Source organism: Corvus cornix, chromosome 1A (genome assembly GCF_000738735.6).
Source record: "Corvus cornix cornix isolate S_Up_H32 chromosome 1A, ASM73873v5, whole genome shotgun sequence".
Classification (NCBI taxonomy): domain Eukaryota; kingdom Metazoa; phylum Chordata; class Aves; order Passeriformes; family Corvidae; genus Corvus; species Corvus cornix.
This window is the reverse complement of record NC_047057.1, coordinates 72,179,064-72,198,420: the sequence shown is the minus strand read 5'-3', so window position 1 is coordinate 72,198,420 and position 19,357 is coordinate 72,179,064. Positions and strand designations below refer to the sequence as shown.

Sequence of the window (19,357 nt, the reverse complement as noted above, 5' to 3'; positions counted from 1 at the left end):
ATTTTTTGTGCCATCAAACTTTGATTTCTTTGTCAGCACAGTGTTCTCTCACCCTGTGCTTGGAGCATGCAAACTCACCTACTGAGAAAGAACTGTACCTCGCTCCACCACACCTACTGAAAACTTTCCCAAAAGGTTTTCATCAAAGAGCAGAATTTCCTATACAGATGTAAGACAGAAGGCTCTGGCTTCATCTGTTGTATTAGTAGTTTAACATCCCTCTGGCTGGTTTAGTCTCAGAAAACATATTATCTGCAAAAACTAAGAGCATTTTGTAGCTGTACATCATGGATATGTGCCCATGCCCTGATTGAGGGAGGTGGTGAGGACAAAGAAGAAGAATTGACAAGATGTACTATAAATTTGAAGGGCAGAGCAGAGATTCAGTAGGCCACACTGGGCACAGTCTGGCCTACTGAAGGCAAAGAGAGTGAAATAAATGAGAGAAATAAGAAGTTGTAATGCATTGGTAAAAAGCAGGATTAGTACAGGGGAGATATTAAGCATGGAGTAAATGCATTAAAGTAGGATTAGCAGGAGTAATGGGATTCGAGTTTAAATGTAGGTTTTTAAATGAGGAGCAGCAGGAATTACTGCAAATTATTCCTGAGGTGCAGTAGGCAGGTGACTGGGGGTACCTCAAAAGAGCACATTTAGCACGTCAGTGCTGCAGCACACAAATAAGGCCAACTGGCCTGCAGTGGAGCTGCACTGGTCCAGGAAGGCAGGCTCTATCTCCAGAGGAGTGAGCTATCCTATGGGTGAGTTTCTGCCCCTCCTGAACTAATTTAGGACATTGCTTGGGCAGCAGAATTCTAGAGCAGTCTGGTTTGGTCACTGTACAAGTGGCAGCAGAAACAGCCTTGGTGCCCAATGCCAGGAGCTGCTCTTTGGTAAAAGAGGGGGCCAGTGCAAATGGGGATCAGGAAAATGGGCCCTCAGTTTTGCACAATTGCTGACTCAGTGTTCCTTGAGATTCCTAGTCTGGAGCTGAAAAACAGTATAAGAAGCCTTCTTGCAGTAAATTCTTTTTCCTTCAGAGGATCCCAGGAGACTGGGACTGTTGTATAGGTATGTCACTCATCACCGATTATGGGAATTCTGTGGACTGGGAAGATAGAAATGTTTGAATGTGAAACAGAGCACGTTGCTAGAGCTTAATCAGTTGCTTAGTGAAAATACATTAGGCCAAATTTGACCTACAGTGTTTCTATTATGAAGACCATCAGATAATTGCAACTGTATAATTTGTGTACACAGCTCAAGAAATACATAGATTCCAATAATTCACGTTCTTTGCCTCAACCCTTGTTTGTCTCTCTCTGTGATATCCGTAGTCAATGCAGTATTTCTCATGGGCTCTGTTTTTGTCTTCTCTGCATCCTGCTTCTCAGTCTGCAACACCGACAAACTCAGCATCCAACCTCCCCACACACAGTTTTTCCCACGCTCGTTACCTAGTTGTTAAATCTTTCTGTGGTGCTTGAAGTTGAGGCTTTGAATAGATCCAGTTAGGAGTTCCTCAGTCACATCTGACAAGTTTTATAAGACTCCTAATATGGATTTAAAAAAAAAAAAAAAAACCTGCTTAAGAAAGGAATTTCGCATTTGCAGTCCCCTAATCCGCATTTTTGTGCGGATGTAGTGCTGGGGGAAATGCGTTGATTTAGATGCTTCAGTAAATGAATCGTCCTTTTGCTATCCAGGGCAAGCTCCCTGTGTTTGTGGCCCTGTCCCTAAGATTTATCTGCAGGCTGCAGGCATTGCAGCTCCTTGTTAAGCCACCAGCCAGCTCAGCTTCTGCTTGATCCATGGTCTGGGGGCTCTCTGTGGAATGTGCCAGTCGGGATAAGGGTGAGATCCTGACAGGGGCACCGCAGGAGAAACCACTGCTGTTCCCAGGCTGCCCCATCCAGTCTGGTTCTTGCATCCCAGGAAGTTTCTTTCAAGTTGTCTGTGGTACCTCCATGGCACCCTACGGGCCAAGGGGTCTCTGCCTCTCCCAGACAAGCCTTTTTTACAGAGTGCCAAACATCCATTTAGGCTGGAACAGCTTTTAACCTCTACTGAATTTGGCCGGGTTCAAGCTGAGGATTTCAAGGCTGAAAGCAATATCATTAGCAAATTCATGAGGAATCTGTCCTCCCCCAAACGTACTAATGTTTTACCAGAAAAATGGAAGCTGCTTCCTGAAAGCTAATTTATTAAATCAAGTTCTTATTAACAGATAGGGTGAGCCTTCAGGTATTTTACAAAAGAACATTGTCTTTTCTTCCTTGCTCTGCTTTTTAAATGCATTCTGAGTGAGACATCTTCTCCTTAAAGCAACTACTCCTATTAGCCAAGATAAAACATAAAGGCTGGTATAAAAAAACATTCTAATAATAGGACTCCTACAGTTTTGCACTTTCCTTAGCCAGTGCATCAGGGGATTTACAAATGGATCCACAAGCACGCAGTGTGAGCATAGTCCTTTATCTAAAACTGGCCCTTGATGGGTCCTCGAATTTGCACCAAGTTCTACCTGCAGTGACATTGGTGAATCTTAATTCTTTGTAAAATGGGTGGCAGATAATTAATGATTGGCTTAATTAAGGGTAGTGATTTTCTCCCCCAAGGTGGATAATTGGTTAATAAAGAGAGCAAAGTGTTGGTAGCCCATAGCTGGCTGCAAGGAGCCATGGAGGATCATGAAGGAGGAGCATGTCACGTTTATGTCTGCTCCAGAAACAAGTGTTTTGCAAATGGTATAGACATCACCAATAGGCTGTTGCATATGGGAAGAGTCTGTGTCTCCTGCACCATATGTGAATGTTGAGAGAGAGGTGTGACACTCTTCACAGGTCTGTGAGATAGTCTGGGTGATATGATGGTGACGATCTCTGTTCCTGTTTAGCCCAAGCCTTGCTGTCTGCCTACAGATTGTTTCCTCTTTCTTTTTGCAGGCTTTTTAGTGCAATTTTAGAACAAGCAACCAAAGCAGATGGGGGGAATTCAATAGGAGGAAAAGGTGCCGGATTCGATGTTAAAGCACTGCGGGCTTTCCGAGTATTACGTCCACTACGGCTGGTGTCTGGGGTTCCCAGTAAGTAATGCCATTGCTCTCCCTTTGAGTATGTCTGTGGTGTGGCATGGGGCAGGGGTAATTTGTGTAACAATTTTGAAGACAGAGCGTGCTGCAGGTTATTTTTGGTGTATGGGGGAAGACTTTTTCGAAATGTATGTGTTCGTGATAAACGTGATATTAATCAAAGGATGACCAAAGCAGAGCTGAAGAGAATGGAAATCTCACGGTATGTCTGTCTGATTGTGCAACCTTTTTAAACAACGAAAGGGGAAGATCCAGGATTTTTGTGATTTCAAGCATAAAATCCTTTAAAGGTTTGTGGAATCATAGGGAAGTTTTGGTATTACAAATTCTTGACTTTGATGGAAATTCTGTATGCTTATGTGTGTTGGTTTTGGAGGGAGAGGAACTTTTTCATTAAAAATGTGTTTTCTTCTTTGCATGTGATGTTCACATCAGGAGCACTGGGAACAATTTAGAAGCAACAGAATGCAGGGCAATGACACACTCACGTTCTCTGTTAGCTCGATTTGCTTAAATTATTTGTAATGCCTCTGAGCAAGTCCTCAAGCAGCCTTTGATAGTCTTTCAACCATTTTCTTATTTACAATGAAGCTATGAGTAACTAAGTCTGGTAGTTCCATTGTGGAGGTGGAACATGGACATGACAATGTGAGAAGATTGTACCATTTGGCTTGAGAGCTTGTTATGGATGGGACCTGTTTACCTTCTGGAGACAGAGGTGGTTGAAAACTGTCACTGCTTTCCACGTTTATAGCAAAGAGAGATGTAGTAAGCACAAAAGGAGTTAATCTTCTCCAGAATAGCTCTAGGGGGCACTTTGTTTATTTTTATTTGAGGATCTTGCTAGGCTGGTGTCTTAGAGTACTTCTATCTTAGTCATTCAAGACCCTTGAGTGGAGTTGCCATAAACTCTGTGGCATCAGTTGTTCTGACACAGACTGAGCTTAGCTGTGTGCTTGGTGCTCCTGGAGGACCCGAGGAAGCTGAGGGAACCAAGTCTGACACAGTTCATATCCGTATCCATATACAATCTCAATCCCAGTGTAGACTATCTAACAGTCCATTTGTGAGTTTTCTCATCAAGGGAAGTATTTAATTTGTACCAGAAGAAAGACAGGGAGCCTGGTGCAGCCTAACAAATATTTGGTCTGGGCAACAAAATGCTAGTGCAGTGTGAAGCAAGCAAACCATCAACTTCACCTGACAGATACCCTCTGTTAATCCTTCTGCTTCTGACTAGGGACATATTTGTTAAACCAGGCTTCTTGGGGGCTGGCGTGGCTTTAAAAAGCCTACTGAGATCTGTAGCTAATACAGCCTCAATCTTGACTGGGCACTTTTTAATTGTACAAATGCCTGTTGATTAGCCTAGAATAGATGTTATCGCATCCATATGTATTAGAGCATAACTCTTCTCATGAGGCCTTTTAGATAAGATTGCCTGAGCTAACCATAAATAGCACATTACAGGATTACATTCTTACGTAAGTTTAGTGCAGAGGTTTAGAAGTCAAGTCTCAGGTCCCATTCAAGTTCTGTCCCTGAGGCACCATAAGCACCAGTGGGTGAGTTACCAATATTGCACTTGCAGTGTTTTGCTATCTCTAAAGAAATGCTTTTTGCTTCCTTGCCCTTCTAAAATGCACAAGACTTTTCCCCTGTAAGGAAGAAAACCTGCACAGATTTGTCCTAAAATTACATGAATGTAACATACGCTGCAATTCCTTCTCACTTAACAGACTCTGTATGGAAGCAGCATCTCTTTAGTAAGGGGGATCCTCTGGGTCACTGGCAGCCGCCTTCTGCATGGAAATTCCAACATCTGCTGCTTGGCTTGAGGTCCAGATCTAACTGCCACTACTTGGAAAAAAGTGTGTAAAGCACAATGATTCCTATAAAACAAATTTGTGAAACACATGGTGAATTTTTGCATGCAAATCTTAAATTCATTAGGATTGGTCTTGGGAAATAGGTTGTCTGAGGTGGAGAGGTTGGCTTGCAGCATGGAATAATTTTTTCTGAGTCACAAGCAGTTTACGTGAGTTTTTTTCTCTCTGGCTCAATCCATAGGAAATAATCCAATTTAAGAGGGACATGTTTTGTATTCAGGTTCATGCATTTAAAGACTTGTCTTAGCATATAGAGAGTTTCCACATAAGTTTGATTTGAGGTGGGGGAAAGACATATTAGTTGCCCTCTGAAGTAAACCACTGGTGTCTGTCTTTTGCGGATCAAGAGCTGGAAACAAAAGTTCAAGATTTAACACTTCCAGAAGTGGCTTCTAATTATTTATGTCTCCTCTTGGCTACCAGTGCTGGACATTTAGGTCAACACGACAATCTGACAGCTTCAGATAGATGGACAGGGGATGTTAAGAACTCACAATCCCTTTTTTCCAAGTCCCATGCATGCTTAATTCCTGGGACTTGGCTGTCTCTTGCCAATAAATGTCTCAACCAAGAAATGGGGGACTGTCCAGTGCAATAAATGGTTCATGTGCAAGCAAAGCTGGTTCACCCACGGGCAGACAAGCAAAAAGGTACCTTTGACAATCTTTGTTAGGCTCAAACTGTCCAAGGCCCCAGATTACGTTAGCGCCTCCTAAAATCAAAAGGGTTTGAGATCATGAATTTAACAAAGCCTGAAGACTACATCTGGATGATGGTTGTGGGCATATCAATATTTCATAATCTTTAAGAGAACAGATGACACTTTTACGCTTTGTGGTTGTATGAACATTCACAAGACCTCTTGTCATAAGGAAGAAAACAGACATTTTGTTCAAAAGATAAGACAGACATTTTTTATCCATGTCACAAAAAGCTAACACCATCATGGGAGAAGGCTTCAAAGGCACTGAACTGAATGTCTTTGGGTTCCCAGTACAACTTCAAAAATAGTGTTAAGTATTTACACATTTCCAAGAAATTCAATTGGGTTTGGTATGAGGGGTTTTTTGTGCATTAGATTTTGTTTTAAAGTAGTTTGAGTTCTTTTCCAGAAAACTTTTTTTTGAGTGAGCAGTACAGTTCTTATGGTGATTGTGTGAGGTGTGTGGCAGAGCAGTAGATTAGATGCTTCCCACAGCTCTCATCCCAGTGCTGGCAGCTGCTTTGTGTACAAAATAGAGTTTCAGAGCTAATTAAGCAAACTCTTTTTTTTCCCCTCCCCACTGTTTTTAAAGTCCTGCTGCTTCTGGAAAAATGGCCCACACCCAGTCCTTCTAGGCCAGCATTAACGTGTAGATTAATGGTGATTACTTTGAAAAGTACATGGATGATTTAGGTTTCATCGTAGTTAAGTCACTTTTGAAAATGAGACCTAAGCACTTGATATCATTGATACAGAGGTCAGATTTCACTGTTCCACTATTCTGTTACTGTCATCTTAACACAGTTCTTGCAGTGCATGCTTTATTTTGGTCACTGAAAGAACTTTGCTGCTGGAGTACCAAAGCAGTCTCCTTGTAAGAAAAACTTCACTCATGCGTGGGAGCACCTGTCTTAATGTGTGGCATTAAGATCAATATAATGGTTTGAGAAAGGAGAGAGAAGGAAAACAATTCCCTTGATGGACATAAGTAGACAAGTGCAAAATCAGCATGTCTACCAAAACTTAATCACTTTAGTGTCTTGGAAACTTACCCAGTATCTCCTTTGGCAGGAGTGTGAAGCATCGTAAAGCTTTCTAGGGACAGAATCAAGCCAGCCCCTTTGTGCTAAGAGTTTTCTGTTGATTACTCTTCTCTCTCGGTTTGATGTTATTACATATTTTAAAACTTGTTTTAAACATTTTGTGCTTGAGGAGGGCAAAAAGAAACATCCAATTGGGCAATGAAGAAACATGATCCAATTAAAAAAGAAAATCACTCCTGACTATTGGAAAGGGCAATGAGTTACTCCTACGCATGCTAGCTCGTGCCCTTTTAACTTATTAAATTCCATTTCTATCACCTTTATTCATGCTGCTCCATTATACCACCTCGTACATTCTGTTTGTTCTCTTTATGTTGTACTTCATCTTAATGTAGCTGCATTTTTGCCACTGGTTGTTGTCTATCTGATATTTGCCAGACTTAATTGATAAGCTCTTCTAGACAATTTGGAAGTCATATAATTTGAGTAGCTACTCTGCTCCATAGTTGTGTTTTCAATGAGATCCTCTGCTGACAACACAGATTTATGTAGGCAGAAGACCCTGCTACCCTTAATGAAGCTAGAGAGGAAACTTGACTGTTCCACTGGAACAAAAACTTGCCATAATTTCTCTCTTTTTTTTTTTTTTTTTAATTTTAAAACCATAAAAAGCTAAGCCTGTGATCTGTTCAAGCTTCACTGGAGTCTTGTAGCAGGAGAGTTACTCAAAGGCAGTGTAGGTAGCTCTCTAGCACCAGTACTTACATGGTCTACTGGAGATGCAGCAATTGCATAACAGGGAAAGAGAGGGTATGAGCAAAAGGACCTAAGCCAAACCCTTCCCATGACAATGCAATGTCCTTCTGTCAGTGACACAGCAGCATGTAACTGACAGAGTACATTTTTGAGTTAAATAAGACCACAATTTTTAGGTGTGAATGCCTGGAGATAACTACCTTTATGTGTATTTAAATAATTAACTACAGCAAATAATTTTTCAAAGTGATACTTCTGTTTAAGTCCATGATTACTCTGAGCTTAAGAGAAAATTGGGCACCTTCAGACTAGGTGGATGAAAAATTTAGACATTTTTAGGTTTTGATCTCTCTCATTGCAATTAGTAATCTACCCTGAAATTCTCTTTAAAATTTATAATGCTTTCTCAGTCCCAGCAGTGTTCTCTACCCCATATTTATTGCAGTGTTTTCTCATTATCACAGTATTTTTTATCCTTATCCCAGGCTCTCTGGCATTAATCAAAATATTTCTTTGAACTTTGTAACAGGTAGCAAAGTGTCCTGCCTTTCCTTACAATGTCCTGGCAGATCTGAGCCATCCAGGTTTATATATTTGATGCCACATTCACCACATGTAACAGTGAAGATGAGAAGTAAAAAACACCCTGAGGGCTCTGTGGGGAGAGTAATGCACAAGGAAAGGTTTGCTCATTTGAGAGATGCTGGGGTGGCAAAGTCACCCAGTTGTCTTTGCTGTTAATTCACCGTATTATTGCAGGTGGATGAAGCAAGGAAATCACAGGGGTGAGAGGACTGGATTTTTTTCCTGTCTAGGTGTTTTTGTGTGGGACACTGCCTTGGTACATTGTGTGTGCTAAATTGCAGTCTGGGGGCTTTTTTTTGTGGAGAAGTGAGAGCAAAAGCTTTCAAATGCTTACAAGATGTTGAGGTTGTAGTCTGCATTTTCCACTAATGACTGTTCTTAACACTAAGACTGGCAATATCTTTCTCCCCCTTTTCAAGGAATATGATCTAATCTAATATTTGAAATCACAGGGGAATTCTGTCTATATGGGCTCATAATTCAGAGATACATCCCCCTGAAAGAAAAATATGGGGGGGACTTTTATAGCAAAATACAGAGTAACTTAGAGAGTTTAAGACAGCACAGACCTGTCAGAACCACCATGGTCGTCTTCCTGATGTAAGACTAAGCAACTGCTCTATCTCATCTTTGATTCCAGGACTGGGAATTTGCTATTGAATGATTTATAGTAACATGGGTGTTTGATGCTTGTTGCCCATAGGAAGAGCTCTTAGTGCAGTGAGCTAGAGACTGGTACTGTTGCAGAGACTTTGTCTTCCACTACACCTGATTTGGAGGTAGTGCACTTAACCAGGGGGGAAGAGATTCAACATTTTCTCTCTTGCATAGTCCTTGTAAACCTGAACTATTTGAGAAGCCAGATTGAACTGGGTTTTGTAGTTGAAACATCTTCAGAGCCCCTCTACCTGGTGTGTGCAGAAGGCTGTGCCAGTAAGGAGGGATCGAGTACCAAGCAGAGAGCCCAGTTCCTGCTGCAGGCACTCTGCTCCTGGAACCTTCCATTCTGCCTGGACTGTGTAAAGCAGGGAGATCAAAATGGTGATTTTTAGTTACCCTCAAATGTTCTTTCCCAGGGAAAATACACTGTTCTCATCCATAGCATGATTCCAACTCGGGTTTGCCAAACAGCTTTGCTGGAGGGTGAGGACAGGACCTAGAGCAGCCCTAGATGTTGTCAGCTCTCTCTGTGTCTCAGTGTGCAGTGGTGACATTCACCCTAGTCCAACCCAGGCCTGGGATTGCCCTCCTCCTTCCCAGCCACTGAGACAGCACAGCTCAGTCCATTGCAATGATTCCCTTTTGCAGCTGTTGAAACAAGGCACTTTCAATGCAATTATCTGGTTTGCATTTGGCATTCTTCGCTTTTTTTATTTTCGGTGCCCAATCGAACATTTCCACCGTAATTTCTCATTATATTCTGCACTGTGAAAGAAAATTAACACTACTTTGTAGAGTTGAGGAAATAATGTAATTGAGGTAATAAACACAGGGAATCCAAGGAATCCAAAATGACTTCTCTTTTGATAACCATGTGTTTTTGGAATATGGCAAAGAAATGTGAGCTATTGACTGTTTCTGTATGTTGAATAGCAGGTATTAAGGAAATACTAACTGGCAGTAAGGAAGTCCACTTTCTTTTAAAATGTATATGCCTGTAGCAAAGTACAGTTGACAGGGGTGACTTGCACGTGATTTGCATTTATTCACTGTCACTGGTGGAGCAAGGGACTTAAATTTGCCCTCCTGCTGCACGTGAGGTTATGCTATGAGCTGCGTACCAGGGGAGGATCGTGGCTTGCCTTCAGTGGGAGGAGAGAGCAGAAGTGGCCTGATCAGACCTCCCCAGGTGTGAAAGGTTTGTGGGTAGGAACTAAAGAATACAGTAAGCTTTGTAAGGAGGAAACAAGATACTTGGCAGTTTACTGCCACTGAACCTAGGAGATAAAAATTCTTGACAACACAGGGAACTACTTCAAACACTTTTAGGCAAAAATTGGCTTCCAAGTATTAGTTCTGCCTTACCTTTTGCTGTTGTTACATTAAATTATGTTAGTTTTTGCCAAGATCAGTTCCTTCCTTTTCTCTTGGGGTTCAGGAGCTGTAACAAACGTGCTCTCAGGCAGATTCCTGACATTCTCCTTCATTCTTGAACAAGACTTCTCAACCCTCTGTGCCATCTCTCTGGCACATACAGCACCGTGAGAGGACAAGTTGCACCACCTTTCCCATGTCCTTGCCTCGCTGTTTTTAATCTCAAGTAGCCAATTTGTTTTGCTTTCATTACAGATGGGGAGGGAGTGGATTAGAAAGGATAGAACAGTCTGAACCAAATGTCCTCATTAGGCTTGTTTCTTCATAGTTAACTGCAAACTCTACACATGCTTGCAAAGTCCTTTATTGCCTTAGGTCACCATTACTCAAGGGAATAATTTGATTCCAGTGTAGCATCTCCCTTAGGTAAAGATCATTCCTGTGAGTAGGGATTCACAATCAGGACCTTAAGCATGCTTCCTTTTGAGAGGTACAGCCTGCAGAATGATGTCATTTATGGCAGAAGAAGTTGACTGTGTAGCAGAAGCTAAAGAGGAGTTTATCTTGCTAAGGAAGATTACTCATAGAGGCACATTATTGCTCCAATAAAGATTTCTCTCATATTTTAAGGAATGCCAATGAAAACAGAGAAATATTTATTTGATCTTGTCTATGAGCTCTTTTAAAAATAACACTGACTACAAGTGTACCCAATAACTGCCTCAGCCTCCATCCTACCAGTTACTGTGCATGCTGGCATGATCATTCAGCATGTCTTCACAACAGAAAAAATCCCAATATCGTAATGTGGGACCACATCAGGGTGTAGGCAGTCCCTTCCAAATCAAGAAAACAAACCCCATGCTGACATCAAAGAGCAGACAGGGAGATAGTAAAAGAATTCTCTCTTGGCTTAGTAAGAGAATTTCCAGAAGTGCTCTGGATGGATTGGTCATTTCTAGTACCTTCCATTCGTTCTTCAAGTAATGCCCAGAGTTCTCATTCAGCATGGGTGTCGGGCACAGGTCTGGGAGAGAGCCCATGCCATCAAGATGCTTGTCCTGAAGCATCTGAAAATCTAAGAATGCCATCTGCTGTCTCCTCAGAACAGTTTGCATTGTGTCTGTACTGGCTGTAGCTAACTGGTACCAGCAGCATCGTGTTGGGCTCCCAGTTGCTCGCTTGTAATTGCTGGCTGCTGCTGTCGCCGTGCTGGGCAAGGGAAGATTTTGCTGTTCCACATCAAAGTATTAAGGGTATGATCTGCTTTGGGTTTTTCTTACCTCCTCTCCCAGATGACACCTCTACTGCATCTGCTGTCATCCCAACAAGTTACAACAAATGCCACTGCATACTTTGATTTCAGTTGGCTGAATTTTCCATTGCTTAATCATTTAAGATCTTGTAAGCAATGATTTGAAGTGCTTTGTTCATTTTCTCTAAAGTAACTGTCTATTAATGTGTTGCTGACCTGATGGGACTTTCTAACATTCTCTTTCTCCTCCTGTCCCAAAGATGTGACTGACACACACACTGGGTAGCAGTTGACTCAGAAGCAGGACACAGGAGAGTTCATAGGATTTGCTCGGGACACAAGGTGGTGCATGGATGTTCTCTGGCATCATTTGAATTACTTCTGTTTGTCCAAGCCTTCCAAAAGCCTTGTTGGATGCCTGTGGTCCTTGTTGTGATTTCCACAGAGCATTATCAAAATATCAGCAAGGCACAGAGCAGCAGACCACTCAGACAGTGCCCTCGACCACTGGATGCATTTTAAGCTTGCCAGTAATTTTTTTTTTTTTAGTGATGATCTGAATTTATAATAACATTGCATCTTGGACAAATGCTATAGTAGAGAAAAAAACCAAAGCATGAATTAAGAGGAGGCAAAATGAGGAAATAATATTTTAAAATTTCAATGTCTACATAAATCTATTGGAGAAGTTCCCTCTTCTCTTGAATGCAGGTTTCTCCAAAATCAGGGGCTGCCTTCTGAGTTATGTCTGCTTGCTGTTATTGTGCTAGATGAGAGCACAGGCATGTTGGCTGGTATGAATAACTAAAACACTTTTCTGTGCTGAGGATGTTTGTTGACTGAACAAATAATTTTCTGTTCTGATCACGGGGAAGTATGGAAATGAAAGCCCACCTAACCTGCAGAGCCTCTTAAAATTTTATCTAACTTTTCTTTGTGCCAGGGAAAAGGGAAGGAGATCAGACATCTTTCTTAATCTCCCTTTTTTCCAGAAGCAAATCCAATTCCTGTTTAACACATGTAACAATAACCTATCCCATATGTGTGTTGCCCTTTGTTGCAACTATTTTTTATGAGTTGTTTGAGTGGCTATGCCTCTTATTTTTTCAGTTTTAGATTATCTTCTGTTGGTTTGCTCTGCCACATCAATCACAATTCAGAAAACATCTGCTTACCCTCTGCAAAGAGTCTTTTTTTTCAATTTCTGTACTGCTAAAGCTGCTCTACAGTTTTACATCAGAAGCATTTTTGACAGAATGTAGCTCACGGGATAAAAGAAATAGAAGAAATTATAAAAATTCTATTTTTGTCACTTCTTTTCATAGGCCTTACTAAATGTTGTTTTCTTCAGCAGTGGAAAGGGCTATAGAAATTCAATTTCTTTACAGGATTGCAAAACATCCTTTCTAAACTTTATTCAAGCATCTCATCTTTCAACCACACACCATCCTTGCAGGGGGCTAAGGCAGTGGTGTGAGAACTGGGACATATTAATTGCTATATACCTTAGAAGTATAATCTGTTGGGGCAGTTTGTTTTCTATTATTGCTTGCACATTAAGCTAGCAGCTTATCTGACATTTCTCTCCTTTTTTGCATTGGTTGTTGGGTTTGGTGATTGGTTGGGGTTTTTTCCTTGTTCCTTGTTGTTCAGGACATTTCTTCACTTGGCATTTTTTTGTAGGTTGTTGCCGTACATTGATTTTTATTTGTATTGGAAATTGCCAAAGGATAAAGTTCCTTTTAATCAGGTTTGATGTCTTGGTCAGAAATCAAACCATTGCATCCAAGTATGATTACATACAAGGTTTACAAAGGCCTGTTCTAAATCCAACAGTTACGGTTTTTAACATAAACAGCACCCAGTGAAAGAATTTAGCATTGAGTCTCACCCTTCCCCTCACTATGTAGGTGAAAATTTAAACTCAGCCCTTAGCCCACCTTTTGCTTTTCACACTCCCGTGCTGGGATTATTTCACTTTAAAGCTTTACTTTGGAGGGAGTCAAATTCCTCTCAGATTTATATTTGTATGTTTCTATATCTGTTAAGAATGTAATTTAGCTGTTCAGATTACAGCAGGAGAGCCTTATGATTCTCTCTTGACAGGTTATTATATGTAAAAGGAAATTAAAAATAAATAAATGTTTAATAAATATTTAATTCCAGTGCATTCTAGCAACACATACCCAATCTGTGCAAAAAGCCTTCGAACTGTGCAAGTTGTAAAGCGAGTTGCAAAGAAAGTAAATACCAATAAAGAGCCATTCTTTTTTCTGACAAATACAACTTTGTGAAAACTGCAACCATTAATTTTTCTGTCCAAACATACTGGGGCTACCAAGTGAGCTAAAGGACGTTTCGCTTGTTATGTCAGAAAGCATTTTTTTCCCCCTAAAGCATTTATTATCTGATGTGTGCAAGCAGAGTTTTAAGTCTAATCAGGTTACTAATGTGGAAAAGAAAGCAAGCTGGAGTTTTAGGTGTTCTGAGATGGGACTGATTAACCACTGAGTTGATACGTCCCTAAATCCACTCCCTGTTCTTAAAACTAAGAGTCAAACTTGCTCAGATTTGTCTGGCCATGTGTTGTCCAGGATTTTGGCATCATACCATAAGTTTTTTATGAACAGCAATTTCAGTTGCTTAGATAGAGAAAACAAATACGTGCATCAAGACAGTAACACAGCAATAATCACCCTTTGTCTGGTTTGCATAAATTCTTTAATTACCTGATCAGGTAGCTTTCTATTGTGTGTTCTCGAAACTCTCCCAAAAACCCCTCTATGGCAGTGATTTGAAAATGTCACACTGTGCCTCTCCAGAGCTCAGTCCCATCGATGCTCATTAAGCACCATCCCAAGTTAAAAGGTGGGGTGAATTCTCCAGGGCTATATAGGCTAATTATTTGTCATATATACTGTGCTGTACTTCTACACAGTCATCTAAAGAGAAAGTTTTAGACTTTATCCAACATTTTGTTGTAATTCTTCTATCACAAGTAGTTCAAACTTCGTGTAGCTCATGGTGTGCCACTTGTTATATGCTGGAGTGTTTAACCTGCAAGAAGATCAATTTTTCTCATCAATATCTTTTTCCCCATGTACTGCAAAACTGTAATCTTATCGTCCCTGGCTGGACTTCTACATTTACAGAATCCCTGTTAACATTTGTTATCTTTTAAGCTTTTGCCTTTTCTAAACCTGCTCACAAGTGATGAGTTAGAGCACCTGGAGAAGGACATCAAACAATTAAAATACTCTTTATCATTTGTAACACAGAAAGGAGACTAATGCCCACTGACCTGAGGAATTATGACAATAAACTGTAAAAAAATTTAACAATTTTATAAAGCTGTTTGTAACCCAAAAGCCATTAATCTTCCACTCAAATGATTGAGACCCAAGTGCTTTGAGCCCATTTCTTCTACCATGATGCTTTAGTACTTACAGGTTTTCTAAGTTCCTTGTTTGCAAAACTATTTCCTTAAGGCGTGTATTCACTTTTCAGAGCTGCATACAAACAGCATTTGAGATGCTGAAACAAGGCTTTTCAATTACTGTCTCAGTTCAGAGCTTATTTAACTATTGGCTTGGGGTTTGTTTTTTAGGTTCACCTGTCCAGAGTGAAGGCAGTACAGTACATATGTAGACATATTCCTACACAAGTTTTCTGATTGAATCCAGTGGCACAGGACTAGACCAAAATTCCCCCCGTAAAGACTGTTCCCTGTCACAGCTGTGCTTGCACATGAAGGAGTTTAAAAAGTAGAAATGTGATGGGTCATTTCACTGAGAACTGGGGCAATCTTTGGGCCAGACTCTCTTTGGGTTTGGATAGCTCCGTAGAAAGAGGAGCCAAGAAAAGTTCTTCCTATCTGTGATCCTTCACAGTGGTTAAGAGTAGACAAAACCTTCACAGTGACCCCAAGAATGGTTTTTTCAGTCCATAATCATCTTGTCAGCACAAAATCAAAGCTATTTCCGGGGAAACAGTGACAGCTGATCCTTGCTGGCCTAGGAACTGCCAGGGCTCCTGAATGCCCTTTACCTGCCTTAACTTTAATCCATCTTTAGAAGTCCCTGTCTGGCAGAGAGTACTTGACCTCATCCTCCCCACTCTGTGTAAGAATATTTTGCAGCACCCTGTGGTCATTGTTCAAAACAGCCTCAGAGTTAGCTCACTGAATTTCATTTTGGTTTTGTTCAAGATGGCTTTTTTTCTGAAACGTGCAATTTTCTGTTGGCACTTAATTGCTGCTTTTCTCTCCATGCTCCTCCTCTATATGCAGGTAGCTGCACGGGAGGGACACCACACCATTTTGGGGTTGGTTTTTTTACATTTGAAGTCTGAAGGTCTTGCCTGGATCTCATCCTCAGCCGAACTGAGCTAAAATCAAATGGTTAGAGAGCAAGGCTGAACTTGCAGGAGCTACCTCATGAAGTGGAACTGAAAAGATGAACAAGGTCTTTTGGTCATCAAACAACTTTATAAGAAACTGGACACTTACATACTTTGAACGAAAGGCTGCTAAAAAAAGCTAAAGGCCCCCAGGAGGAGAGAGGGATGCTTCTATGAGAGGTAGAAGAGGTCTCTTCCAGCACAGAGTCAGGGAGCCTAAGCCATGTGTACATTTATCCAAGCATCCTCCTCAGGCAGCCAAAAGCTGGGCTGTGTGGCCACCCTGCTCAGGGCAAGCTGTATTTTCTGCCTAAGTTAGGTCACTCTGACAGGCAGAGGATACTCAAGCTGAACTGCTTCCCAAGAGAAAAGGATCCAGAAAGAAGAGCTGGGTTTTGTTGTGGCTTTTGGTTTTGTTCTGCTGATCCTTTCTCTCCTCAAAGGATGAGGCAAGGGTGGTGTTGCAAGACATGGCAAACATGAAACAATTGTGTTCACGTCCACATGCCCATTTGAATGAATCTCCTTGTGTGTGAGTATTTCAGTTTGAGAAATCAGTGAAGACAGTTTGAAAATGCAGGAATGAGAACATTGTTAGCAGATGCCAAAACTTCCTTTTTTCTATTTTTTACAGCACGTGGTTTTGAATTGAGTGCTTGTACATGTTTAAATGGCATTGCCTACTCCAGAGTAGTCACCCTGCAGCTTGAACATTTTCTTTCCTATTTCTTTTTACATCAGCTAGTTTTCTGTCCTGTGCTGTGTCTTTCCTTACTATTCCAAGACCTTCCCTATTATTCTTGAAATAGAAATGACATCTGCAGCCCCAAGAATGCTGCACTACACCCACAGAATTTACTTTATCTAGCAATCTGCCACTAATATTTTGAGAATCCAGCAAGACAGAAAAAGACTACCTCCCCAAATTGCTATTGTACAGCTGTCCTTAAATGAACTGTGTCATATGAGTTCCCTTTGCAACACTGCTGAAGAAAATGCTCAATGTTTTTCTCACAAATCATTGTAGATGTACTTAGCTCAGATATCTTGCCATGACTGTGGACCTTTTTGTGCTAAAACTATCTGTTGTTTTCCAGTTTTCCTTTGAAATTGCTATAAAACATTTCATATTTATGAATATTTAATATTTTTCAATTTTCTTAGGCAATGTCTACATTTATTAAGTGATAAACCTCCACTTTGGGGAATATTACTGGTTATATTGCTTGTGCTTTGGAAATAGAACTGTAGTGGCAGTCTCTCTGTGTATTGTCAGAAATAAATGTGATTTGTGGGTAGGCCTGGCTCGTGGCTGGGGATGGTGCATCAGCTCCACCACTTCAGAGTGGTTCCCAGAAGTGATCTGACTCAGGCCCTATGCTGAGTCACAAATCCTCCCCTGCTTCCTCCTTGCTTGGACAGAGTAGTAGTTTTCTTCTGAACTGTATTAGCAGGAAAAGAATTGCTTCCCACACCCCTGGCACTGGCTGAAGTACAAAAATGTGTATTTTTGTGTGTATAGGGAAGCAGAGGTGGGATGGTCCTCTCTTTTCCCTTTATGCCTGCTCACTTCTAGAGGGTCATTTATGTGAGGCTGCGCCCACTCATACTCCTGGTTTAGGCAACCCTGTGGTGTAGGTAAAATATAGCCCTGCAAAACCAATGGAAGAACAGACTCAGGATATGCTTTCTCTGAAGACCTGGACTGCTAATATGATGAGAACAGGAACTGCCCTGTCCAGCAAACCAAGTTTGATCCAAAATTGAAGACACGGGAAACGTGAGATAGAGCTGTGCTTGGCAAGGTCTGAATGTCTTAAGGATATTTTAAGGTTTGCCTGCAGAACTCAGTCATGACTTCCAAGGCAGGCAGCAGGCAGAAGTGTGAGCCCAGAAAATGGGCTCAGGTGAAGGGATGGCTAAAAGTGAAAGGCGCAGTGTTTGGGTGCCCAAACGCACTGCCTGCCGAGCTCACGGTGTAGTGTCCCTTTGACAAAAGCTGCTAGCCCCTGACAATTGCCACGGCACTTCTGGTGTCCAGAGAGCTCCAAAAAGTGCATTGACTGCTTCAAGAGCCGGGCTCCTGGTTACTGAGTGTCCTTGCAAATGACGTAAATCGTAGTGTTGGTGGTCAGGATGAGATCTAAGCAGCCTTCGGGAAGTTAAGAAATCACAACCCCGGGTGTGGTCAGTGAGGATGAGGAGGGGTGGGACAGCCCCAGGTGTGGTCAGTGAGGATGAGGAGGGATGATCCAGCCCCGGGTGTGGTCAGTGAGGGTGAGGAGGGATGATCCAGCCCCAGGTGTGGTCAGTGAGGATGAGGAGGGATGATCCAGCCCCGGGTGTGGTCAGTGAGGATGAGGAGGGGCAGGCCCTGCTGAGGGCTGCTTTCAGGGGTTTCTGGAGCCTCTGGAGTGGGCAATCTCTGGGGATCTCTCACAGGACAGCAGTGGGAGCATCCTGCAGGAGGGGGGAACACCTGGGTGCTCCTGGAGCATTGCTCAGGACGTGCAGAGGGACAAGCCCTGTCCCACAGGGCGGTGCAGGGGCGTGGGGGGCAGGGAGGATCCTTTTTCTTTCTCTCTTTGATTTCATCTTCCCAGTCCCATCCCAGTGTCCCCAGTGGAAAGGGAAAACCTTTATTATGCCATTTTATGGGTTTGAGTTGAGGGAAAATTCCCCCTTTCCATCATCTTAAGGTTAAAATTGTAAAGGAATCCTGATTTTCCCTTGTTTTAAAGGTTTAAATTCAGGGAAAATCCTCTTTTTCCCAGTGTTTGGAGTATTTAAATAGAGGGGAAAAGGGCAGGAAAAGAGAGAGAAAAAAGGGCTAGAAACGTGAGGTGAAAACGGGTGGGAAGAAGGAGAGGGAAAAAGGGTGGGAAAAGAGAGAGAAAAAAGGGCAGGAAACGTGAGAGGGACAGAAGGACATGAAACCTAAGGGGAAAAGGGAGGGAAATGTGAGGTAATTGGGCACTCATGCATTAATTACTTGGGAATTTATGAACACCACTGTGCAACAAAGGAGAGAGATTGTCTTTTTGAGAAAAAAATCTGGCAGAATCAGTCCCAGAAAGATTTTTTTTTTTCAGGTCTGGGAGTTCACAACCTTGAAAAAAAGGCAATTTGGGTGATTCTAAGAATTTTCTTACTTTTATAGGCATGTCTTTCTCGAGAGGATTTCTGTATTAGCAAACCTACCGTTCATTTCCTTGGATATGTTCCACAACGCAACAATGCCAAGTGTATTTTAGCAGCTGGGTCTTTTTCTTGGGCCATCTTGCTAAGCATTGGTTGAAATCCAAAAAAGCTTGTAAGTACACAAGGGGATATGTAGGTAATCCCATTGCTTTAAGTGCAGACACTTACATGCTCAAAGATAAAGCACGTTCTTCAATAACTGCCTGAATCGATGAGACAGCAACCAGCCCCTCTCGTCATCTTCCTGAGAGAAAAGCACAGCATCAGATAATAGCTCTAAAACACCTGCAGCAGCTCGAAAAGTGCATTTCCCATGGCTTTGAGAAAGATCAATGTTACTTGATATAAGTTTTTTTTCTTTTTTCTTCCCTAGTCCCTCTTCTTCCCAGTTGTATTCTAAAC

At 41.7% G+C, this 19,357-nt stretch overlaps 1 protein-coding gene across 24 annotated transcripts in view; it reads left to right on the top strand.

The window, feature by feature from the left end:
- CACNA1C (calcium voltage-gated channel subunit alpha1 C) overlaps positions 1 to 19,357 on the top strand; it is a 463,884-nt gene that overhangs the window by 271,301 nt on the left and 173,226 nt on the right. For all 24 annotated transcript variants that reach the window (XM_019288718.3, XM_019288713.3, XM_019288699.3 and 21 more), the window contains exon 5: positions 2,946 to 3,085. In XM_019288718.3, coding sequence (XP_019144263.1) covers positions 2,946 to 3,085 — 140 coding nt within the window. The remainder of the gene's footprint in view (positions 1 to 2,945; positions 3,086 to 19,357) is intronic.